The sequence below is a fragment of the Chelonia mydas genome, chromosome 1, assembly GCF_015237465.2.
Source record: "Chelonia mydas isolate rCheMyd1 chromosome 1, rCheMyd1.pri.v2, whole genome shotgun sequence".
NCBI lineage: Eukaryota > Metazoa > Chordata > Testudines > Cheloniidae > Chelonia > Chelonia mydas.
Genome location: NC_057849.1, coordinates 27,724,733 through 27,749,677, shown reverse-complemented (window position 1 = coordinate 27,749,677; position 24,945 = coordinate 27,724,733). Strand labels below are relative to the sequence as shown.

Below are 24,945 nucleotides of genomic sequence, written 5' to 3'. Positions count from 1 at the left end.
ATTTTTTTGGACAAAAAGTCTTAGAACTGAGTTATTTGTAATAATTTTGCAGAATCCTAAAGGATGGGTTATGTCCACCTTCTTATCTTAATACTAATGTTTTTCAGACTAGTCACTGCATACGCTATGCATGTTGCAGTTATTTGGTTGCAGGTGAAGAAAATGTGTTATACCCTACATAGCTGAAAGCTGATGGTTATTCTGAACTTTAATACAAAGTAGCTTGACGTTCACCTGAATCAGTCTCTCAGATGTGCAAATAGTTAAGGCAGTGGTTCTCAACTGATCTACACGTGGGCTGCATATATGGCCTGCAGTGTGTTACCTGGGCTGCAGGGACTGGGCAGGGCGGCCTGGACCCCTGCAGTCCTGGGTTGGCTGGCTGCCCACTCTGCCCCATTTGTCTGAGGCCAGCTGGGAACCTGACAGACCCCACACATGGGCTGGCCTTGTGCTAATTGGGCCATGGGTTGAGAACTGCTGACTTAAGATAACCTAAGTGTAACCAAAAAAACCCCTGCTGATTGATCTTTTATTGAATATTTTTTTATTTTAGAACAAATTGAAAGCTCAGAATGACTGATACTGATGAAGCCAAGACTTCAGCTTTTGACAACTTTGAAGATTCCCAAGATCTAATATGTATGCCTCAAGAACAACAGTCTAATGTGCATAAACATGTAACTGCAAGGAATTCATGTTTAGGCTCTGCACAGAAAGATTCTATATGTGAAAATTCTTCACAGGAATCCTACACCAGTGGTAGATCTTCCAAATGTTTCACCCAATTGACCACTGTCCCAACCAATGCCTTGCTGGATGACAGCGATTCAGAGACGTGAGTTTTTTTTCCCCCCTCCTAAGCTACATGTCTGGTAAAAGACTGAATGTACTAAATCTCTTAAAATCCCAAAGTCAGGTGTATGAGATCTTGATTGAAAACAAACAATTCATGCTGCTGACTTCTGTTTAGGATGATGTACTTGGGTTGGTGCATATGCAGTACAGTTAAACCTCAGTTACAATCTGACCATTCAACCACAAACCTCATTTGGAACCAGAATTACACAATCAGGCAGCAGCAGATACAAAAAACAAATACAGTAAAGTACGGTGTTAAATATAAACTACTAAAAAAAGGGAAAGCAGCATTTTTCTTCTGCATAGTAAACTTTCAAAGCTGCATTAATTCAATGTTAAATTGTAAACTTTTGAAGGAACAACTTCAGAACAACTTTTGTTCAGTTATAAATATTTCAGAGATAGGAACAACCTCTATTCCTGAGGTGTTCGTAACTCTGAGATTCTACTGTTCATTTGAGTGATTTTTGGGGGGAGGGCTGTTTCTTTGTTAGTTCCCCACATGTGTTAGGCAAGTATTTTCCAAACACAGGAAGACAGACTTTGTGCCAAAGAGTGAACAGTCTAAATATCCTATGTAAATAGTTATCTAGGATACCCTAGAACTCCTAACCCATGTCATATCTACTTTGGCTTGAAAGACTTCATAGATCTACCTGCCACAATTCCTCCATGGAAGTAATAAATAAAGTCAATATATTGACTTTCTGTTGGAATTTTTTCTTAACTCCCTTCCAGTTTTGCTCTTTTGGGGCCATTTTTTATTTAAACAAACCGTATGGTGATGGGGTACCAGGAATTCAGTCTTTATTCGCCTACATTTTAAGCTGGTTTTAATGATTTATTAAACAATATCATTACCCTTTGAATTACCTCTTTTGGTTAGGCAACATTATTAAGGCTCTAGGACTAAAATTCCATCTGGCTTTTTTCAGTTGGATATACATTTTTTTTAAAGGCTTGCAAATACCCCATAAACTTGCTTCTAAAAAAAGTCAGCAACTTTCCAGTAACAATCTAGTGCTTGTACTTGAGTAGTAAGGAAGTGACTTTCAGTTCCAGTATTCTGTTCCTCTGTAGTTCCTTGCATCCAAAGTCTTCCATAAATAGTGCATCTGATTCTGTCACCCTGTATCTTGTGTAGGCTATCCTAGTGCAAAAGTAGGAGCAAAATTTTGGATTTGGTAGCACTTGTTATTGTGCAGATAGATTGACTACACAAGGTTTTGGTAAGAGAATTCAGCAAAGAAATCTGTGATAGGTCTGTGAGATAGAGAAGTGTGGCTGTTCTCTAGCTGGGTTATGTGAAGAACGGGATGGCTTACCCAAGGTCAGTCAGTCACTGCAAAGCTGCAAGTATGGAGTATAATCCAGGAGCCGGGGCTACCAGCCTCTTCATCCAAACCATTATTCAGAGATTATTTCAAAGTAGCTTTACAGTGGGCATTTACTACTGAACTAAATTTTTTTTGTGTAAGCAGGTTAAACCAATTTTAACAGTTACAGAAATGAAGGTGCCCTAGTATCGTAGCCTTTCTCTGCAGGGTGGTAGCAACCAACAAAAAGCTAAGAAGACCCATTATATAGACTTTTTAAGGTACAAGCAGAAGTTGGTTGTGGCAAGAAGTGTCTTACCTCTTAAACTTTAAGAATATGGTGGAGAAGAGGATCTTAAACAAAATTGCGGTGTACCTTGGGGGAGGTAAGTGTGCACCTGGGGAGGTGCTAGTTCTCAAACTGCATCTCCTCCTTTTGCACACTCTGACATTCGCTAGTGGCTTGCTGCAGCAGTGCTGAACCCTTCTTACTGGGGAAAGGGTTGTGCACTTGCTGATGGAGCTGGCAGGGGCTGCCTCCCCACTGTGCTTCCATAGTACATGCCCCCCCTCCTCCCAGCAGCATCTTGCCTCCTTCATTCCTGCACAGCTCCCTTTAGGTTGGACCAAAGCTCATACTCCACTTGTGGCACAGAGGCTCCTGGCAGCTGTAATGCCCCTCTCCCACAGAGGAGCTGGAGAAACTGGTGTGGAGCCATCTTCCTGCTCAGCCATGCACACTGCGTCCCTTGGTATGGGGCAGAATTACACCAGCCCCACTCTAGTTGCGTGGCCATTGCCTGAGCATGCATTTGGTGGGGAGGGAGCCCTACGTGCTCTGTGGGAGGGTGCCTGTCCACTGGCAGGGAAAGGAGCATACACTGCCTCCAGCTTGGCATTCAGCTGCACTGCTGCCCCTCACCCCAACAGTGCCCCTATGCACATGCATAAAGTGACCTTCCCCCACACACACATACTTTCTTTGCTTGTGTAAAACACCTGTCAGCTCCTCACATCTCCATCCATTGTGGTATCTAGGTCTCATATACAAAAAGAATAAGAACACAATTTTCTCCATGGGACATACTCTTTTCCCCCACCTCTCCTGGGCCTTGGAACTAGATTGGGACCAACTCATTTCACACAGGTCACAAGTGGGCTCTGAGCTCTTGATGCCTACTGGGAATAGCATGTTTGCCCATGCTAGGGAGGAAGTGATGTGGGATCCCTGAAGCTGGTCATGGGGTGGGGACCTGCTCCCCCTTCACCCCCTTAGACTCACTATGACAACATTTGAGAACCTCTGCTAGAGTGACCAAACAGATTGGCTTTCATTTCAAGCAGACATGTTACAGCAAGTTGCCATGTGATTTCCAATCAATATGAAGTCAAACTGGTACTAAACAGATTTTCCAAGGAAGGGATAGCAGTCTTGCGGTTAAAGCATGGGTATGGAAAGTAAGTTTTTTGGGTCTCTGTCAGATTTCCTATGTGACCATAGCCAAGTTGTGAACCCACTCTGTGCCTTAATACTTAGGCTTTTCCATCTGTAATACAGTTTCCTGCTTCGCAGTGGCGTGGAGGCTTAATTCACACCTATAAAGCTGTATGAATAAAGCTTTGAAATCTCTGAAAGGCTCTGTATTCATACAAAGAATATGAACATAAGAGTGACCATAATGGGTCAGAACAATGGTCCATCTAGCCCAGTGGCCAGTGCCAGATGCTTCAGAGGGATTGAACAGAACAGGGCAACTATTGAATGAACTATCCTGTTGTCCAGTCCCAGCTTCTAAATATTTGAAGTTTTACCTACTACCCTTTTGAGAATAGAACTCAGGTAATTTTTTTTCCATAAAGAATCTTACATAGCTTGTAGTCAGTTTTCTACTTAACTCCCTTGTGGCTTCACCTGAAATTAAGATGCATGTTTACTGATCTAGTGCATTAGGGTTTCTAATGCATCCATTACTGTGATATCTAAGAGCCATACTTAGTCAAATTTTTTAATAGTAATCACCATGAATACCTAATCACTCCAAAGCTACTAGGGTAGAGAAGATAATTTTGTTTGATAATGGGAGAATTCTTTATAATCAGAGTGTAATTTATCAGAAACATCAACTGTGCCTTCAAAAAAAGTTAACAATTTACTCTTGTTTTATCATAGTGACCTTTCTGATTCGACTGGCAGCTTGTTCCAACCTGAGTGTAACATTACACCCTCAGCTCGAAGTTCAGCAAGACACTTGGCAAAGTCTCCAGCAAATACATTGAACAGAGACACTTCAACTGACTCTTCTCCAGATCCTGGATCACCATTTAAGTTGGCTAAATCCCCAGGGCTGTCTAGATCTGCACCCAATTTGAAATCCAGTTTTGATTATCACTTGAGGAGGAAATATAGGAGACGAGCACGTCAAAGATGTAAGGAGAAACCAAAAGAGAAAGAGAAGAGATATAAGAGCACAGGAAAGCCTAGAGGGAGACCACGGCTAACTGCTTCACAAGAAGAGCAGAAAAAAAGACTTCTAGACAGAGGCTTTCAGTTTCCTTTTGTGGAAAAAGAATATGGAAGGAAACATCTCCCCATGAAAATGATTGTTGAATATGAGGTGAGATTTTTTTTGTCTATGGGTTTTTTTAAATTGGAGTGGTTTCTACAGGCAGAACAAACTTCAGTCTTTGCAAACAAAAACTGAAATGGCAGTTGTCACAAGGTAACTATTGTGCTTTTGCACTTAAGAACCATTGACTAATTTGGGCACAGAGTACAGTGAATTAAATTCACACTTTCAGTACAACATTATAGATGAGATTGCTGTCAAGTAATCTGCATACATAATTTATCAGTTAGTACTAAATGCTTGAAACTGATTTGCTGTATAGCATATTTTAAATGTAAGCTGAAGGGTCTATGTTTGGTATTAGAAGTCAGTCTGTCTTAATGACGTTGATTTTCAAGGTCTTGCATAATGTAACAAGAAATCTTTTTCTTAGCAAGCAGCTTTAAAGGGATATTTCCAATACATTAAGATGCTCAAGTATGAAGAACATCTCAAAAAGGCTTTAAAAAACCTGAATGCTAGTGAGGATTTAGAAAATGAATGTATGGCGATGCGGAAACACAAATACTTAGATGATGAAGGACCCATTTCTCCTATTCAGGAGACAAAGTAAGTTCACGCTTAAATACTTTGTTATAATTTCCAAAAAAAAAACCCCAAAAACTTTTCATCTATTTCCTTAACTGGCTTCTATCTATTTCCTATCTCTTTGAGGCAGGGAAGTATATCCCCATACAGATCGGGAATTGAGGAATCAGAGCAAACTAGTTTCTCAAGGTCTCACAGAAAGCTTGTGGCAGACCTGGGCATTCAACTCAGGTTTTCTAAGTCTCACTGTAGTGTGAGACCATCATCCACTGTGTGCATGTTTCTATCAGACTTGATCTATGAACTTAAACTTTGGTAATTTTAGATTTAATAGAGTTTAAATCTGGATTGGGAATTACTAAAAGTACTTGTTTTGAGAAACTGTTCACACCTTAGTTTCATGTAGTATCACTTTGTGAGGGAAGCCATAAGATCCAGCCCCAGTTCAAAAAAAAACAAAAAACAAAAAAGCCTTGGCATCTTGTGGCATAGGGATTGGATTGGGATTTCATGGAGTGTAACCTGTCAAATCTGAGGACTGTTTTGTCTTTTAATTTTTTTTTCTTTTTTTTCCCCTTGCATTTTGTTTGATTCAGTAACCTGAGTGGAATGGGAAATAGTCAACTTAAAATCATGCTTGTCTGAAACTTGTCTACACTTATTACAAATAATAGCTGAGCTTTCTGTAGCTGAAAGATCAGAGACTTAATGTAACTGACTAGGTATTAGAAAGTGTATTCTGTAAAGTTTTGTTGTTCTCTCCTATATGGTCTGTCATTTCCCCCCATTTACATGGGTGTTTCACACAGCCATGAGGGGAAGATGTAAAATCATAACAATTAGCAAGGATGCTTGGGGATCAATAATATCTCTTAACTCACTTCTCAAATGGAGTATGTTTCAAGTTGGCATGTTCCTTTAAGTGACAAGGTAATTTACAGTGGCTGAAGATTGGAAAAACTTCTTAAGAATAAGAACCCAATCCTTCTGCCCTTGGTGACGGTGGTAGTGTAGTTGACTGGAGGGAGGCCTAGATCTGCGAATAAAGGCTGCAGGATGATTTGCCTCGGTCTCTAATGTGTAGAAGTATACCATGTGTAATGGTTGTGCCTCTGACTACATTTTCAGAGAAAATTCCATTAAGAGAAGTAAAGGAGTACTTGTGGCACCTTAGAGACTAACAAATTTATTTGAGCAGAAGCTGTAGCTCATGAAATTGGTTAGTCTCTAAGGTGCCACAAGTACTCCTTTTCTTTTTGCAAATACAGACTAACACGGCTGCTACTCTGAAACCTGTCATTTAGAGAAGTGGAAAGCTGAAGAGTAGAAAATTTTTTGCAGACAGATTACCCTGCTCAAAATAAGAACCAGGGAGCAGTCAGACTATGCATGTTAAAGATTCTTGGGTAAAGGTTACAACTATTCCTTGCACATGTTGCTCAGCTGTGGTTCACCCACAGATGTAATATCAGGCGAACCTTATCCCCTCACCTCACCTCTTTTGGCCCATGTTTGGCTGTAAAAGCAGTGTTATTTGGCTTTCTCTTCTTTTTCCTAATACAGACCTGTCCTCTTTATCTCCTCAGTGTACCAGTTGGCTTTTCTTCATGGCTGCCCTGTCCACTTTCTCATATCTACTCTGAAGGCCTTCGCTCTACCTCTTCCTTCCCAATTATCCTCTTCTTTGTAATATCATTGAAAGCTTGTCCTACCTAGTTTTTAATTGTTTTGGGAGGTGTCACTTGAGATCAGACTTGTGCAGGAGTGGCATCCTCATGTAGGTACAAGTAGTAGCATTGAGGCCAAGAGAAACTCAAGATTTGGTGGAGGTAAAAATCAGACTACTTGTAGTCTTCATATTTTGTGCTATTACATAAACCTAACCAAACTCTGGACCATTTTTATTTCAGTGAAGATGACCACAACTTGGATCCTGATCAAGAAGAATTTGGTGCCACAATAGTTGTGAGTAAACCTTCGTTAACTTCACTACCCTGTGTAGCATTTTAAAGCAAATGAAACAAAAGAACAATCAAGCAAAACTAAAGTATTTTTTGGATTAAATATTTGTTCCTAGAATTAGACTATATCTATGAACTATTATATATGCCATCTCTGACCCTGCTTCTCGATTTAAAAAAAAATTTTTATTTGAAAATTCATGGTTTTGTCTTGTTTGGGGTGGCAAACAATCCTAAATTGAGGAATACAGTTATGAGAATTACTCATGGGTAGTTCTGGGGAAATACTGTTCTGTATCTCCAAAAATTACTGGCAAAATCCCACTTCAAACCTTGTCTTTATAATTGGCTTTTATTCTGATCAGTTTTATCTTCCATTGACTTAGGAGAACAGCTGTTTCATATTAAGCAGCAAACTTCCAAGCAAGAAAAAATCAAAGACAAAAGCAAAACATGCAAATCTGATCAGAGAAGATGAAGAAGAGGAAGAATATGCTGCTGATGGGCCTGGGCCTGTACATGAGATACTACATGGATCAGAAAACTAGTACATCATGGAACCCCATAAATGCTGGTTGCTGTAACCCTGACTCTGAGCATGCATGTCTGCATATGCTGCTCCGCCTAGCAAAAACACATTCACTTCAGACAAATGTGAACATGTTCACATTGTTCAACATTCCAACTAAGGAAACTGTTCAACATTCCAACTAAGGAAACTGTTCAACATTCCAACTAAGGAAACTGTTCAACATTCCAACTAAGGAAACTGTTCAACATTCCAACTAAGGAAACTGTTATTGCAGTTGATTGGTCTAGCATCATCTAGGTTGTAAATATATAATTTCAGTCTCCTTTGGGTGAGTATATGATTTGTTTAGCAGTGTCTAGAGATAAAATTGTAAATGTTAAGAAAAATATAGTAATAAAGAAGCTGCTCTTATAAAGCTTTGAGGTTTTAATTTGCTCAGTGCTATCTGTAGAAAAGGAAGGTAAAATATCAAATTAACTTGGTTCAGAGGTTAACCTTGCCTCCTTTCACCCTAACCTTAGTTTAAAGAAATCATGTCTGAACAGCCTTCTGCCTCCGTAGAAAATAGTGATATAAATTGAAAAGTGTGATTGAAACTTAATGCATATATTCCATACAGCATATCACTTTCAGAAGCACTTCATTCTTTTGTTTTTGTCTAACATGGACAGAAGCTTCGAATTCAGTGCTAATAATAAAATGACTCTTTTGCAACCCACAACTGATAACAATATGAGTTGTGCTACTTGTAAGTGTGGACAGTAATTTGAACACATATATTAATGGTGTTAGAAATGCTGAGTAGATAATACGATACCTTTTCTCTTTCTCTTCTTTATGAAGTCTCAATCTTTCATCCCTCAATCTGTTCAAATTCTAGAGCTAAATGACCCCAAACTTCTTATCTAAAAAAAATTAATACGTAAGACTTCCTCAGTGCTGGTGGATCTAACAAAAATGTTTAAGGTGTGAAAATGTCATCTCTTAAATTGTGCGAATAAGGCTAAAGCACATATAAGACATAGTTATTAAATTGTTATAGTGGTGTTCAGAGGCCCCAGTCTGGAGTGATATTGTACAAACAAGTTCCTGTCACACAGCAAACATAATCCAAAATTGGGGACAGGGTGGGATATTGACAGTAATAGAACACAAGCTTGTATATTTTAGCTGTGTACAGTTTGCAGGCTTCATATATGGGCTTCTTAAATAATTATCTCATTTTGAGATCTTAGTTGAATCTCATTAGTAAGACATGAGGAACAAGTCAGGTGAATCATTTCAATCCTGGTAAAAACTTTTCTGCTGGTTAGTGGTGTTCAACATAACTTGTGGCTTTACTTTTATCTACTGAATTATGTTAGCTATGTAGAGAAACTGCAAGATCAGTTTTTAGGCTGTAGTATCAAACTATCTCTAACGCTGGTCTGAGAACTGCTTAACTTCTTTCTTTGTAGGCTTGAACATGGGAAACATCCTCTCAGCATGATTTGAAAAACTTCATGCTGGATCTGGGACTGGAGTTTTTGCTGGGTAAGGTATTGCAGGTGCCATATATAGTACTTGATCTACCTGACTTCACATTGCAGTTCACATGATGAATTTCTCTGTTCAACTGCTGGGTGATTCACAAATGAACTAAATTCTAATTCTGAACAGAACTGATTAAATATCCCATGAAAGCTAGCTTATTACAAATGTAATGGTTAGAAATATTAATCTTTGATGCTGAAAACCTGAGACGTCATCTGGCTCTTCTCCATTTCTGCATTTTAGTTCAATTGGCCTTTTTTGGAGGGGGAGAGGAACCATTTTAGTTTTTCTGCTGCAAGAGGTAAGTTGCTGCTTTCGTTGTATTTCTTTTCATGATTTTCTTTCAATAAATTGAAAAACTATCTGAATGGCTCTTTGAAAAGATACAAATCACATGTATTCTAATCTTGCTCGCTTGATACTTGATTTGGTAGAAGGAGGTTGAGTAATGGAAACAGATTAAATGACTTGGCCAAAATTCGAGAGTCTGTCTGAGATGGGACTAGAACTTGGAACTCTTGATTACAGTAGTGGTCAGACAGTTATATGCAGTTATCCTTATGCTCAGAAAGAAATACTACACAAATAACTTGGCATCTGGAGTTCTCAGGCTGCTGTGCTTGTTCAACCTGATATCTTGCTTTCTCAATTTAAGATTTCTGGTAAACTATCTTCTAAAATCTTTCTTGTCCTCCTGTTCTGCTCCCTCAGACTAATACTATCTTATGCCCTACATCTATAGTGTTGTGACTTCCAATTTCATATTGGATATAATTCTGCCCTGTGCAGGTGTTTTGCTGACTCTGTAATATCAGTATTCAAGTGCTTGTGAAGGCTTACTTGGTCCATATAATACTCCTGGGAGAATTCTGCCCCCCAAAATTAAATATTCTGTGCACAATATTGTAAAATTTTGAGAAATTCTGTATTTTGTTTGTCAAAATAACACTATATAATGTTAGTTTCAAGTATTTTGGTAATTTATTTCAAAATATCTATCAGCAGCTATGTCTGTAACAGTACAGACACACACATTCCTCCAGGAGTAGTGTGTTAAGGAAACCCCTATGACAACCCTGTTCCTGTTTCTCTGCCCCTTCCCCCCAGAGCCCAGTAGTGAGGCCAGACACCCACACCCTATCCCCTCACAGCCCACCTGTGGGGCATCCCAGAGCAAGAAACAGGCTGATGCTGGGACCCAGACATTTGTGGAGATTCCTGTATGTTGCCTCCTTCTTTCGGGGCATGTTAAGAACTGCAGTTGCCAGGAACCCTCCAGCTCCCACTTCTCCCTCCAGCAAGCAGTGTCATAAGAACATAAAAATGGCCATCCTGGGTCAGACCAAAGGTCCATCCAGCCCAGTATCTTGTCTACAGACAGTGGCCAATGCCAGGTGCCCCAGAGGGAGTGAACCTAACAGGTAATGATCTAGTGATCTCTCTCTCCTGCCATCCATCTCCACCCTCTGACAAACAGGCTAGGGACACCCATCCTGGCTAATAACCATTAATGGACTTAACCTCCATGAATTTATCCAGTTCTCTTTTAAACCCCGTTATAGTCCTAGCCTTCACAACCTCCTCGGGCAAGGACTTCCACAGGTTGACTGTGCGCTGAGTGAACTTCCTTTTATTTGTTTTAAACCATTAATTTCGTTGTTTGGCCCCTAGTTCTTATATTATGGGAACAAGTAAATAACTTTTCCGTATTCACTTTCCCCACACCACTCATGATTTTATATACCTCTATCATATCCCCCCTTAGTCTCTTCTTTTCCAAGCTGAAAAGTCCTAGTCTTTAATCTCTCCTCATATGAGACTTGTTCCAAACCCCCAATCATTTTAGTTGCCCTTTTCTGAACCTTTTCTAATGCAAGTACATCTTTTTTGAGATGAGGGGACCACATCTGTACGCAGTATTCAAGATGCGGGCGTACCATGGATTTATATAAGGGCAATAAGATATTCTACGTCTTATTCTCAATCCCTTTTTTCATGATTCCTAACATCCCTTTTGCTTTTCTGACTGCCGCTGCACACTGCGTGGATATCTTCAGATAACTATCCACGATGACTCCAAGATCTTTCTCCTGATTAGTTGTAGCTAAATTAGCCCCCATCATATTGTATGTATAATTGGGGTTATTTTTTCCAATGTGCATTACTTTACATTTATCCACATTAAATTTCATTTGCCATTTTGTTGCCCAATCACTTAGATTTGTGAGATCTTTTTGAAGTTCTTCACAGTCTGCTTTGGTCTTGACTATCTTGAGCAGTTTAGTAGTTGCAAACTTTGCCACCTCACTGTTTACCCCTTTCTCCAGATCATTTATGAATAAGTTGAGTAGGATTGGTCTTAGGACTGACCCTTGTGGAACACCACTAGTTACGCCTCTCCATTCTGAAAATTTACCGTTTATTCCTACCCTTTCTTCCCTGTCTTTTAACCAGTTCTCAATCCATGAAAGGATCTTCCCTCTTATCCCATGACAACTTAATTTACGTAAGAGCCTTTGGTGAGGGACCTTGTCAAAGGTTTTCTGGAAATCTAAGTACCCTATGTCCACTGGATCTCCCTTGTCCACATGTTTGTTGACCCCCTCAAAGAACTCTAATAGATTAGTAAGACATGATCTCACTTTACAGAAACCATGTTGACTTTTGCGCAACAATTTGTTCTTCCATGTGTTTGACAATTTTATTCTTTACTATTCTTTCAACTAATTTGCACGGTACTGATGTTAGACTTACTGGTCTGTAATTGCCAGGATCACCTCTAGAGCCCTTCTTAAATATTAGCATTACATTAGCTATCTTCCAGTCATTGGGTACAGTAGCTGATTTAAAGGACAGCTTACAAACCATAGTTAATAGTTCCGCAATTTCACATTTGAGTTCTTTCAGAACTCTTGGGTGAATGCCATCTGGTCCCGGTGACTTGTTACTGTTAAGTTTCTCAATTAATTCCCATGCCGCCTCTAGTGACACTTCAGTCTGTGACAATTCCTCAGATTTGTCACCTACAAAAGGTGGCTCAGGTTTGGGAATCTCCCTAACCTCCTCAGCTGTGAAGACTGAAGCAAAATTCATTTAGGAATCCACAAACCTTTTGATTGCTGTGAGCATACCTTCAGTTAATAAGGATAAGTTCATCACAAGTCCCCACTTCAGCCACTCACTTCAAAACTCCTTTTGTCTTAAGTTTGCCACAATTTGTAAGTCATAGGTGACAATTTTGTTTTTATAATCAAAATATTTGGGAGTGAAGGGGGCTAGAAAAGTGAATGCTTCCTGGGAGGGTTATAAGAGCAGCAGGAGGAAGAAGGATTTGGGGCTCCAGTGAGGTGAGAGGGATAAATGGGGACTGTAACAGGGCAGGGGAAGAAGTTGGGTGCTCAGGTAGGGGAGGCATGGCACCCCAACCATCTGCATCCCCTAATGGTGCATGTCCTGTTCCACAACTACCTAAATGATTACTAACTCCTACCAAACATCTTTTCCCGTCTTAAAAAAAATTCTAAAATTCAGTACAAAATTTTTAATGCAAAGTGATTGTATGTTGTCCCCTGCAGAATGTTGAGTTGACTAAAACTCAAATTTCTGAAAACCAGGAAATGCACAGTTAAAGTGTTTTCGTGCATCCTTAACTCTGCCCTTTTTCAGCAATGCCCCAACATAGAATCATAGAATATATCCGGGTTGGAAGGGACCTCGGGAGGTCATCTAGTCCAGCCCCCTGCTCAAAGCAGGACCAATCCTCAACTAAATCATCCCAGGCTTTGTCAGGCCTGACCTTAAAAACCTCAAAGGAAGGAGATTCCACCACCTCCCTAGGTAACGCATTCCAGTGCTTCACCACCCTCCTTGTGAAAAAGTTTTTCCTAAGATCCAACCTAAATCTCCCTCACTGCAACTTGATACCATTACTCCTTGTTCTGTCATCTGCTACCACTGGAACAGTCTAGATCCATCCTCTTTGGAACCCCCTTTCAGGTAGTTGAAAGCAGCTATCAAATCCCCCCTCATTCTTCTCTTCTGCAGATTAAATAATCCCAGTTCCTCATTAAATGCCTCATTAAAACACATACTACTTCTGTCAACCCCACAGTTGTTGAATTATTGCATGGGCAACCATAGCTGCATTTCTTGATTTTCAGAAGTTTTGAGTTTTGCTCAATCTTTGTTGTGCATGGGGATGACATACCACCAAGCAACCCTAACTTTGTGCTAATGTAGTCTCTTGCTATTAAATTGGAAATGCAGGTTTGTAGCTGAAGTAAATACTGCCAGATATATAACCAATTGCTTATTAGAACCACCTGCATTTGAACAGTGCATAAATATTCTACTTTCAACTAAAGTGAGAAGTCCCATGGAGGACTGTTTAAAAAGTTTGTTTTTCCCAGCACATCTCCAGTTTTTGTTTTTTGCTGTGGACAAAATCTTGGAGTAAGTGCTAAGAATAAACCCTTCCCTTGCAACCCACAACTCATCAATATATGAGCTGTGCTACTTTTCAGAAGGGACAGTCTTTGAATATGCTTCCATTAGAACAGAATTTCTGTGAACACTGGAGAACTCCAGTCTCTGCTTGCATCAAGTTCAGACTCTAAAATGGATAATATAAATATTCAGTGTTTGCTCTTAATCCCAGTTACATTGACTTTGTTTTAGGCCCTCCTAATGTAAATTCTGAGAAGACATGCAGCTGCTCAAATACCATAAATGTCTACAGTCAGCCAACTTCTTGAATTGATAATTCCACAGTCTTGCCTGTTGGTCTTTCTCTTACGTCAGTCTGTTTCCTTTAGCAGCTGGATAGTGGAAACTTTTTTCGGCATAGTATCCCCTACCATTTCCAGGGGAATTGAATAAAGCATCAGTTCTGAGTAGGCAGATTGGCCAGCCAATCTATTTCTAGTTGATAATTGGCCCTCAAATGCAGTTTTAAACAAGTGACTGGCATTTATTAACCTACCAGTATAAGAGAAATAATTGCTAAATATATAAACTCCTACATTAGGTGAACCAATATTGAATATTTGTGTTGATTTCAAAAATAAACAAATTTTTGCTTGACTAATGTAAACTGTGCTGAACAGAACATAAAACTCTAAAAAAGTTTTTTCCATTCTAGTTTCTGGAACTTCCAAAATACATTGATGAAATCAAAATGGAAATATGTAGCTGGTTGGTGAAAAGGGTAAGCTGTGATGCATTTCTGTTAAATTACCACATTCTAGTACACTAATTTTCTTTAGGGAAATTAAAATTTTAAATGCATGGCTTTTCGGAGAAAGTAGTTATCAAGTGAATTGTTGCACTGTTTTGGTATCTGCATCCAGCAGTATTCTCCTGATGGGGTGTTCAAAAAAACAGTGCCACAGTAATTCAGCATCTGGCATCGTTGGTTTTCATGCTGTTATGCATGTTAAACCTGGTATATCTGTTGGAACATGTAGATTTAATTAAATTGTAAGTGGTTTTATTCGGAAGCTGGTGAAATAATGTTGCCATTGAAATATTGTGGAAGTGCCAATACAGAATTTTATAAATCACAGTAGTAGAAAAATGAAGTGAACTTTGCATCAGAATATCTGTTTTTGTTGTTTTTTTTAAAGGGGGGGAATTTCCTATGGCATTCTGACTGTAGAGAAACACAAGCTGACTGCGGTCACGCTCAGGAAGATCATCTTCATACTGAGAAGGTATGTACAGAGGAAATGTACATATTTGTAATCAGGAAGGAAACTAAGGAAAATAGCTAGTGTCAAGATAGGGATAGGTCAGTTGATGATTATGCTCAAGTCTTAAACTGGACTTGAAGGTGCATTTTTGTTTAAAGCAGAAATAAACCTTTATTTTGAAAAGGGACACCATCTTTTTTTACTATAAAGCCACTATGAGAAGAGCTGGAAGCCCTCCCACAAGTTTCACTTAAGTAGGTGTTGTCTAATGACCTTTTCCTTCATCTTTCCATATGCTGTGCATTTCTGCAAACTTGGGTGCTGGTTCCACTGAAGCTCCTGATATCCAGTGCCCTAGAATGACTTCTTGCAGACCAAAGCCAATTTGAGCAAGCTTTAGGATCTGAGGTAGACAACTAATTTTGAAGCTTTTAAAATGTCCCTTTTCCTCTATAGGGATCATTCAACACATTACGTTACTTCCATTTTTGTCAAGCTACTTGCAGTTCATTTTAATCCTTTACTTCTGGCCTGCAGTAATTTGGCCCTGTCTACTTGGGTAAAAATGTGTGGTTTTTTTAAAGTTTGGTTTTTTATTGAAAACATCTAACATCTGTGTAGACCCATTTCAACTATTTCCCTCCTAGTGTACAGTATGACCAGCTCAAAAAAATTCAAAGGTGGCGAACTCTTTTTTTTTTCTGCAGGGGTGCCAAGGTTACACAAATCTTTCTTGGGCAAACAGAGCCTTTTAAAGCTAAATCTAATAGGGGAAGAAAGCCAGCAGTATATGGACTACTAATTTAGGTGAATAGTTTGATTTTTTTTTTGTAATATAGTTGACTATCTTGTTTAAAAAGATGAATTTTTGATAGCTGGGTGAAACTGCCACGTTACACACTAAGAATAGGCACAATTAATGGTGTGTGTCTGAATTGAGCAACGTGGCTACAGAAGTAACAGGTTATGCTTCCATCACTGTAAAATGAATTACAGTGGTGACAATGAGACCTGTAACAAACTTGTCTTAAAATGAATTTGAACTTTTTATCCAGAAAGAAGGGTAAATTCAAACATAGGTTCTGAAAAATGGTCCACTGTATTGAGATTATCATAAAATACTCATCTGCTTCAATTTATTCTGACCTGTGGGTTTTTGTCCGCTAGGCCAGTGGTTCTCAACCAGGGGGCCATGACCTGCAGGTGAAGCACAAGCCCTTGTACCCCCATTTGGTTGAAACTGGGAGTGGAGTCCTGGTGTGTCCTGGAGGTTTTATAGCATGTTGAGGGGGGCCTCTGAAAGAAAAAGGTTGAGAACCCCTGCCCTGGGCAGCAAAACAAGATCTGTGGTTTAGATCAAGTTTAGCCATAGACTTTCTATAAGAAATCCAGGTAGGTGCAGGTTAGGGATGTAAAAGTCTAACTCAGTTAACCGATAAGCGTGATGCTTACCAGTTAACCAATAACTATTAAACTCCGCCCAGGGTCCTGGCTGCTGCCCCCACACTCTTAGTTCCCTGATTAAACATTTAACTGTGTAACTGTTTATTTTAATTTTATTATTTAAAGAATTTTAATTGGTTACACAGTTATGTTTTTAAATGTTGTTTACATCCCTAGTGCAGGTTAATATCTAAATACATATGGTGCAGCATGCATTTTGTCAAAGAAATTGAAGATGCGGATTACAAGACCACTTGACTCTTCATATCACTTTCTTGGAAATTGGGCTTTCATATTTAGGGCATTTATCTATGTTTCTGGAGTCCAGTTGGAGGATTTAGAGGTTTATGTTAGCAAGGTTTGGTTCTGTAGTGAACAGGGAGGTCCCATACCTTCAAAAGACTTGATAACTATGTATTTTGCAGTATTACTGTAGCTGTTTTTGTTCCAGGATACTAGTGGGACAGGGTGGGTAAGGCAATACCTTCTTATGGGACCAACTTGGCTGTTGGTAAAAGAGACAAGCTTTTGAGTTTACACAGGACCTGAACAAGAAAGCTCTTGTGTAAGCTGAAAAGGTTGTCTTTGGCCAACAGAAGTTGGTCCAATAAAAGATTACCTCACCCACGTTCTCTTTCATTACTTAATGTCAGCATTTGAACTGCAGTATGAAAGTCATGTAAATGGATGATTGTGAACCACATCCTGCCTAATGCAAATTGAGTAATAAAACTACTATAACAATTCCAGGGGAAAGGTAAATTTTAAATTGTAGAGGCCACTTAACTGGCATTTGAGTATAACAAACTGAATTCTCTCCCTTTGTTTTCAGGGAGTCCAAATAACTCTGGAACACACAGTCACAAATCACATTTTCTTCTGATGTCTTGGTAAGAAATTCTGGTGTGACTCCTTGAATGAATTTTGTGGTAAACTACCTGGTTAAAGGTGTTGCATGCCTCATTAACTCAAAATTGATTTGCATGCTATAGGATTGGATTATGCCAGGGTGTGTAGCATCAGAATAGAATGTGCACTCCTTGTTGGAAAGCAAAAGGCTTCATAATGAGGATTATGCACAGACCTGTATTCCTCTAGTTGGCTCTTTTGAAGAGCTATATAAAACTCATTGTTAATTAGCCCTATTAAACTTGCCATCAGATTGTTTTGGTATAGGAAGAATTAGAGCTTTGTTTTCATTTAACTGGCATCTGTTTTTATATTGGAAGAAATAGATGAAGATGTTTCATAAAGTAAAAGTGTATTCTGCTCCGGAATATAGAGAATATTGTGAGGAAATGTTATGATGATTGGCAAAATGTTCAACTGCTCTGAAAAGAGTGAATGATGACAGCCTTTCTGAACACTTGGGTTATGTGGCTCTTGTCTGTCTTGCTCTAGTTCAGGTACACACTTGCTGTTTTATGGTTAAACTTACCTGAGTATCAGACTAAAGGAAAAATGCCTTAGTCAGGACGATCGTGTTTGTTTGCCACTACTCTGTGTGTGTGTGTGTGTGTGTGTGTGGCAAGTGTGTGGTTTTTTAACTTTATCCCTTGGGTTCTAGTTTTTAGCTCTCCAAAAGTAGGGTTCTGGCCAGTAGTTGCATGGGTGATTTTTCAAGGAGAACACAGGTGCTTCAGGAAATGTATGGTGGTACAACCCCATTGTTAAAAATTGCTGCTGCTTATGTGTGTTTGTGTGGCTGTAAACTGACCTCAATCTTTCAGGTGGAGCACATGTTTAGGAAGCAAGGCAAGTGAAGTGATTACAAAGCCTCCTGGTCAACCAGAAATGAGGAGATGCCTGTTCACGAGGTAGGAAATTCTACCCTTCACCCTTTTATTAAAAATTCAGTGAGTGGTGGCTTTTGGTTTTAAATAAAACTTTTCTATCAGATTTATTTGATTTGAGAAGCATTCCGTACTAAATAATTTAATTGTAAATATCATAGAATGAACACTTAGTTTTATCAGTGCTATCTCTGCACATAAGTGAAGGATTTTTTAACTTCACTGGCATCTCCAAAGGACATCTATACAAAAATAGCCAGCTAAATATTAACATATAGAACTACACTTCCCCCTGAAAACTTAATTGCTATTGTTATAAAACATGAGATGGCTAACTGAAGAAATAGCAGGGAGTTTTTTGCCTTTTTTCAGTCACTTTGTGCAATTGATAGCAGTTTGTGTATAGTCAGTTTTCCTGTCCAGATTAATAATCTGGATAAAACTAAATTGCTGGCCATTATTAAGCAGTCTCCAGTTCCAGATTATAACCAGTTCAGTATTAACCTGTCTGGATGGGACATAGAGCAGATGGCAGCTGTTAAAATATTTGGGCAGCATTGTAGACTGTACTGAAGGATCCTCAAAAGACGTGGACGTGTAAAGCAGCAGCTGGTGCTGCTGCTGCAGCGTTTTTGGGCCTGTCAGCAGTCTGTGGGGAAGCTGTGATATCAGGTTTTCTACAAAGCTTCTGATGTATAGAGCCACAGTTGTATCAACTCTGGCAGTGAAATGGATTGTGAGGAAAGATCAAGAACGCCAGATTGGTGCTGTTGATTCTTGTAGTCTTTGTTCGATGAAGACTTCATATCAAATGGCAGGACAAGATCAGAAATCATTATAAATGATGGAAAAAGCAGGCTTTTACCTCTTCAGTAGGTGTTCCTGTTGAAGTTAATCTTTAGGCTGGTTGATACTGGCAAAGCTTGTCCTATATTGGAAATTACAGAAGCTGTAGGATCTCAGCCCTGTATTTCTTACTACAGTACCACATAACTGTTGAGGTCTATCCCGATGGAGCCTCTCCTGTAGGTTCACGTCGTTGGAAATACCTCATAGAGCAAACTTGTGGTTTCGCTTTACCCATTGAACTATTTGTTAGCTCTGTGGGATAAAACTGCAAGACAGATTTTAATTGCGGGGGGCGTGTGTAACTATTTAACTCTCTATGCATGGACACTGAGCAATATATTTTCTGTCCTGTAGGCACTAGCTTAGTTAACACTCAACATGGATTGAAAATCTTGTCACAAAAGGAAATGAGCAAATTGCTGGGTAAGATTTAGTGAGTGACTTGTCCTGTGCTTTGACTTCTCATTGTAATTAACTTGTTGAATCGCATTGTCACCCTGCAGTTTAAACTAAAACTAGGATCTCATGTGTTCTGTTTCTGCAGCTTCAGAAATTGTGAAATCAATCCTTCACCCAGCCTTTGCTGGAAAAACTAAGTTTTCTTTTTAACAGATTGTTTCTAACCTTCATGGTTTGTCAAGACCAGACAGTGTACAAACAGACATATTAAGTTAGTAGACAATTTGAAAGAATAGCTTTGAGGTGTGAATCTCTCTCATTTTGCTGGGCTGCTAATGCTAAAATCCAAATGAAAGTAAAGCAACATTAATGGATTTACTAAACTTTAGCAGAATTTATGTATCCCAAACTGAACTTTCCATGGCCATGTGCCAAAAGTCATCTGTCCCTTCTCCAGCTGCCAAACTCCCATCTTCTGAAGTGCTGAAAGCACTCAGAATAAAAACGTACAACATATTGAAAAGGTAGAGGCAGCATAAAATCAGTGTCAAGTAACAGATGTATTTTCATTCAATGAAATTGCTGCAGAAATTCCAATTCACTGTGCTGGAGTGTTGCAGAATCCAGGGATCTTGCCACAGAATTACTGCACATAGCAGTGTCTTGACTAAAACTAGCTAAATGTTCTGATTTAAAAAATGCATCAGTTGGAGTACAAATACCTCTTATAATCCTGGAAACCGAGTTTTACTAGCTTCATTTAATAAGGACTCCTCTTATGCTTCTGGTTACTTCACAGCTTGCAAAATGGAATTTTGCTCGGAGTTTACTACTGTTAGATCATTAACTTCTAATTCAATGCTTACAGAAATGTAATTTTAAAATGGGCTGATACTTTGGGATGGTGGAAGCTGTTACAAACTGTTTTAACTGTGCACTGCAAGGTATCTGCATCCAACAGCATTCTTCTGATGGGATGCTCAAAAGCCAGTGCTACAGTAATTCAGCATTTGGCATCGTTGGTTTTCATGCTGCTGTGTGCTTGTTAAACCTGGTATTTCTGTTGACACAAACTGGAGTCATCTGTATGGATTGAATATATCTGATTTTAACTTATCCATATAGTAAGCCATTGACCAGCTGTAGAAGACTGACAATCAGTGGTGCACTCACTACTTCATTCTTTTTAGAGGGACTTCACTACACTAGACAGACCAGATTTCATTGATGAAAGAATTGTTTGAAACACAGTATCATGACACCAACTTGTTTGACAGGTAATATACTTACAACAGCTGAAACATTTATTTATTCAATTTGGAAGGTATATAATTGCAAATAACTCAAAATACAATTAAGATTTTGAGAACATCTAATATGCTGAAACTGCAGCAGTCAATGTTGGAATAAAGTAGAAACACTGCTGAAGTGTAGTCTAAACCTCAAAGACTAAGGCAATCCTCATCTCTAATTGTGATAACATTTTTGACTTGGGCAAAATCAATTTTGAATTGTTACCCATATCTGAAATTAGGATAATTCTTACATACCTACCTGGCATTGCATATGTACCTTGCATGGGTATTGTGGTTTAGTGCCTCAAACAATTTTGAAGATAAAGTAACCTGAAGTTCCAGGCTGTGTGAAGGAAGAACTGATGTCTACTGTGAGGTGTAAGCACTTGTAATGCTTCGATCCTTCAAGGACGACTGTTCCAATGCTCAGCTTAATTTTTAGAGCTTTAAGTTGCCTTCTGCATCATCATATAACAACTCTGGCCTTTTCCATTAAAGGTTTTAATGCTCAAGTATTACTCAAAACTCCAATCAGTGGTCATTACCAAGGATACTAGGAAATACCATTTCTGGTGTGCTGTGGACATGACCATAAAGTAACTCCATCAGATTTTGGCAGTGCTACTTTAGTAGCACTAAATCTGTTGGAAACAAGTAATGTAAGGGATCAAAGAGCACTCTTTCATGTCAGTCTGTTTTTGCATAAATCCTCACTGAGAACCTTTTTCCATAGGTTTGTTCTGTTAAGAATAGCCAGATTTCAGCTAAAGCTGTCTAAAAAATATTTTTAAAATATTAACTATGGAAGAATTATCACTTTGACAGTACATTCTTTATCAGGATTACAGGCAAAAATCCCTGACTTTATTGAATATTTCTAATAAAAATCTGTTTTGATTTCGTTTGAAGCTCCTCAGATTGTTCACTGAAGAGCAGTTTATCACAGGACTCCTACATTTAAATGTAGCTAAAGAAAACTGACAACATTAGCTAAACTGCCTCTGAATAGAGTGCTTTTCCTGGCTTATCTTCAGGCAACTCTCACCTTGCTGTAATTTATGGCTTGATACTAACCAAATCTGCTGACTCTCACTTGAACCCTTTAGTGTCTATTGCTGACAAATCATTGACCGCAAATTCCAAATGAAGACCAGGCGCTGACATGGGTATGGAGAAGACTTTCTAGCTGTATTGCAAAGGTAAGGATGCGTGCAAGCAATTCTGATAAGCAACAGCAGCCACTATACTTAAGGTCATTTCAAAGAGGGTTTGCATGGCTCTGAAACCAGCAGCTCTTAACGCGATGACCTAATATTGAAATCCTCTGTGGGATGCCATGAGCACTTAGTGTGCTACACGGCCTACTTCTGAGGAGATAGATGTAGTGCAGCTAGGGTGTTGATCAGGTGTAAGAGGTGTGCCACTAAACACTCCAAATTACAGCTCCAATGCAACTGTGCCAATTAATGGGAAAACTTACGGTGGCTTCAGAATTTAGGTTACATTTTAAGTTCTTCAGGCTTCTGACCTCAGAACTGGAAGAAATGGTTTAAATTAATATTTAAAGTATGATGGAAAGCAGCTTGATGCTGAGTCCCATACGTCTAGTGTACGTGTCACTTCAGTCAGTTGGTGGTCTGGCCCTAAGTATTCACATTTAAAACAGAAATAACAATTGTAAATGTTTTTTATTCTAAGCCCTTTTGTCTATGGTGGGAGATTTCCTCTTGCTAGTTGAGGACCAACTCTGGACCCAAAAAACCTTGGAAGTTTTACTTGTATTACCTTATCTTCACATACTTCACTTTCAACAACAATCCGTTCATAAATGACAATCTAGCAACCAAAAGCCAGCTCTAGGTAACAACCCTCGAAGCAAAAGCAGACTTGCAGATGAGGGTGAAGGTTGAACCACACCAGGGGATGTTCATTTTTAATCCACTAATCACTGATTGTGGGAACCTCAAATGTGTAGCACTAGAGGTAGCATCCATAGGCTTGGGGAATGGATAGAGTAACTCCATACCATCTTGTAACTTGACTAACCCTACCTCCAACATAGGAGTTGTAGTGACTTTTTGTTTTTGTTGAGGGAGCTGTATCCAGAATGTATCTGAGCATTAACTGATAAGGCAATACTGTCAGTCAGGGGCCACGATTTAACTTCGTAAGGGCTGCATGTTTCACATGCCTTTGATAAAGTATAATTTTAAAAAATTGGATTTTATGTATTCAAGAAAATGTTCCTCTTCGTTTTTCATGTTTGACACCATTGTTAGTGGGGAAAAAGGGCTTTCGAATGATACCCAACTTGACCCATTTCTGATGTAGGAATATTTCCACCAACCAGTGGAGCTAGCTGGAAGGGCAGTGAGGCTCCACTACAACACTGCAGAGGGTGACAGCATTTAAATTATAATTCTGTAGAGTTAGGAATCAAAGGATACCTCCCTTACCTCTTTATCATTAACTAGCCCATGGAATTATGCATGCTCCCAGACTAATATAGACAGTGTAATCCTTTATTTTAGGAAGTGGTATGGCCCTGTTACCAGAATATTGATTGTTTCCTTACATGGTTAAATATCTGTTAATAGGGGACATGACTAATTGTATGCACTGACTTAATCAGCAGAAGCTCAGCAATGTTACCTGAATCTATGCTTTTTTTTTTTTAGGTCAGTGAGATCCCTCCCTAAGCTGTGGACAACCTTAAAATGTCTTGAGTTTGCACTGCTCCACTGGATGCTGCTGTAGTAAACTTGATTACTGAACCTAAACTTGATAACTGTCACATGTATTTTTAAAAACATGCTTTGGAGGATTTAATGGAATGAGTCAACTTCTAATCAACAGGAAACTTCAGGGTGAACTGCTACATTGGCTTTATGATTGAGTCAGTTGTATATTGTGATCCCTGGAAAATGACACATTCTAAAGTTATTTGAGAACTTACTTGCAAATAAGTGGCAGTCATTCAATAAATATCATACTATGTACAAAGTCTAGTTTTTCTTCATATTATTCAGTTACCTATAACTTAGCTGAACACACCTGTGCTTAATTTTCAGCAATGCAGCTGCTGCTGACACTTGGTTACCTACAGGTCAAGTTTACTGAAGGCTTATGGCAGGGGTTCTCAAACTGGGGATTGGGCCCCTCAGGTGCTTGAGGTTATTATGGGGGTGGTCCATGAGCTGTCAGCCTCCACCCCAAACCCTGCTTTGCCTCCAGCATTTATAATCTGTACATTAAAAACACTTTATATAAGGGGGGGTTGTACTCAGAGGTTTATGTGGAAGGGGTCATCAGTGCAGAAGTCTGAGAACCCCTGGCTGCAGGGATGGCAGTAGCACCCCAATTCTGCACATAGCTAGAGTCTTTCATTATCATTTAAACTGGGTCCTGGGTGGCATCTTTGAGTTGAGAGCCCAGGTAACTTGACCACATCAGGAGCTGAACCCAACACAACTGCATTGTAAGGAATTCAGTGGCTAGAACACAGGCTGTGTCTTTTAAAAGGTCACTGAATTGGTGACTTCCCACAACCTCCATGACTGCAGCAGCAAACCCAAGTACCTATGTTTTAGTCAAGGGTATTTGTATAGTAGAGACATGGGCAGCATTGCCTCTAATTTTTCCCAACATGTGGAATGAATTTTATGTGCACCAGTATGGAGGTGATGTGACATCACCTCCAGAGTGGCACATAAAATTCATGTTGCAGGGGTGGGGCTGAGGAGTTTGGAGTGTGGGAGGGGGCTCAGGGCAGAGGGTTGGGAAGAAGACCTGTGTGTCCTCTGCTGTAGCAGCTGAGGTTGGGGCCATAGGACAGCTGCCTCCCCTACTCACAGCAGGTCTGGGGGCAATGTATCTCTTCTCTTCCCCCCTCCCCCCCCCCAAAAAAAAAAAAAAAAAACCAAAACAACAAACAGCCCTGAGCAGCTGCAGTGCTTAAGAGGCTGGTACACAGCTCAGAGGGAATTTAGGCCTGAGCCTGGGTATTTTTACTCAGTCATGCCCTGTCACCTAACTCTCCCTCTTCCCTTCCCCCCCACTGCTGTCTACACCAAACCAGGGCTCAGTCCCAAAACCCTACATCAACCCTGGACCTAAAG

General features: G+C 39.4%; 1 protein-coding gene and 10 non-coding genes across 20 annotated transcripts; all 11 read left to right on the top strand.

Annotated features, from left to right (window-relative positions):
- The first annotated feature begins 575 nt into the window (after positions 1 to 575).
- TAF1D (TATA-box binding protein associated factor, RNA polymerase I subunit D) lies at positions 576 to 23,830 on the top strand. 10 transcript variants are annotated; one of them, XM_037889612.1, is made up of 17 exons: positions 576 to 838; positions 4,348 to 4,792; positions 5,178 to 5,353; positions 7,243 to 7,297; positions 7,680 to 8,153; positions 9,283 to 9,358; positions 9,602 to 9,659; positions 14,499 to 14,564; positions 14,983 to 15,069; positions 15,385 to 15,456; positions 15,756 to 15,855; positions 17,324 to 17,381; positions 18,222 to 18,308; positions 19,488 to 19,556; positions 20,723 to 20,809; positions 21,934 to 22,026; positions 23,506 to 23,830. In XM_037889612.1, the coding sequence occupies exons 1-5, from the start codon at positions 576 to 578 to the stop codon at positions 7,839 to 7,841; spliced, it is 1,101 nt and encodes a 366-aa protein (XP_037745540.1). In that variant the 3' UTR covers positions 7,842 to 8,153; positions 9,283 to 9,358; positions 9,602 to 9,659; positions 14,499 to 14,564; positions 14,983 to 15,069; positions 15,385 to 15,456; positions 15,756 to 15,855; positions 17,324 to 17,381; positions 18,222 to 18,308; positions 19,488 to 19,556; positions 20,723 to 20,809; positions 21,934 to 22,026; positions 23,506 to 23,830. The 10 variants fall into 10 exon arrangements, with proteins under 10 accessions (XP_037745540.1, XP_037745539.1, XP_043384846.1 ...); XM_037889611.1 differs by lacking the exon at positions 15,756 to 15,855; XM_043528911.1 differs by lacking the exon at positions 15,756 to 15,855 and having other exon boundaries at positions 20,658 to 20,809.
- LOC114021705 lies at positions 8,460 to 8,589 on the top strand. Its single transcript, XR_003566162.2, has one exon. It is a non-coding gene; the product is annotated as a small nucleolar RNA SNORA40 (small nucleolar RNA).
- LOC114021706 lies at positions 9,414 to 9,486 on the top strand. The gene has a single exon (XR_003566163.1). It is a non-coding gene; the product is annotated as a small nucleolar RNA SNORD5 (small nucleolar RNA).
- On the top strand, positions 13,766 to 13,891 carry LOC114021202. The gene has a single exon (XR_003565852.1). It is a non-coding gene; the product is annotated as a small nucleolar RNA SNORA40 (small nucleolar RNA).
- Positions 14,681 to 14,821, top strand: LOC114021708. Its single transcript, XR_003566165.2, has one exon. It is a non-coding gene; the product is annotated as a small nucleolar RNA SNORA8 (small nucleolar RNA).
- LOC114021710 lies at positions 15,935 to 16,070 on the top strand. The gene has a single exon (XR_003566167.1). It is a non-coding gene; the product is annotated as a small nucleolar RNA SNORA1 (small nucleolar RNA).
- LOC114021701 lies at positions 17,788 to 17,860 on the top strand. The gene has a single exon (XR_003566158.1). It is a non-coding gene; the product is annotated as a small nucleolar RNA Z40 (small nucleolar RNA).
- On the top strand, positions 19,280 to 19,411 carry LOC114021703. Its single transcript, XR_003566160.2, has one exon. It is a non-coding gene; the product is annotated as a small nucleolar RNA SNORA18 (small nucleolar RNA).
- Positions 20,466 to 20,606, top strand: LOC114021707. Its single transcript, XR_003566164.1, has one exon. It is a non-coding gene; the product is annotated as a small nucleolar RNA SNORA8 (small nucleolar RNA).
- Positions 21,363 to 21,483, top strand: LOC114021702. Its single transcript, XR_003566159.2, has one exon. It is a non-coding gene; the product is annotated as a small nucleolar RNA SNORA32 (small nucleolar RNA).
- Positions 22,078 to 22,207, top strand: LOC114021709. The gene has a single exon (XR_003566166.2). It is a non-coding gene; the product is annotated as a small nucleolar RNA SNORA25 (small nucleolar RNA).
- Positions 23,831 to 24,945: the final 1,115 nt, after the last annotated feature.

Coding starts and splice junctions, on each gene's coding strand:
- TAF1D (XM_037889619.1), top strand. CDS start 576: ATGACTGATACTGATGAAGCCAAGACTTCAGCTTTTGACAACTTTGAA. Junction 5,354..7,242: donor TCTCCTATTCAGGAGACAAA/GTAAGTTCACGC, acceptor TTTTTATTTCAG/TGAAGATGACCACAACTTGG. Junction 7,298..7,679: donor AATTTGGTGCCACAATAGTT/GTGAGTAAACCT, acceptor CCATTGACTTAG/GAGAACAGCTGTTTCATATT.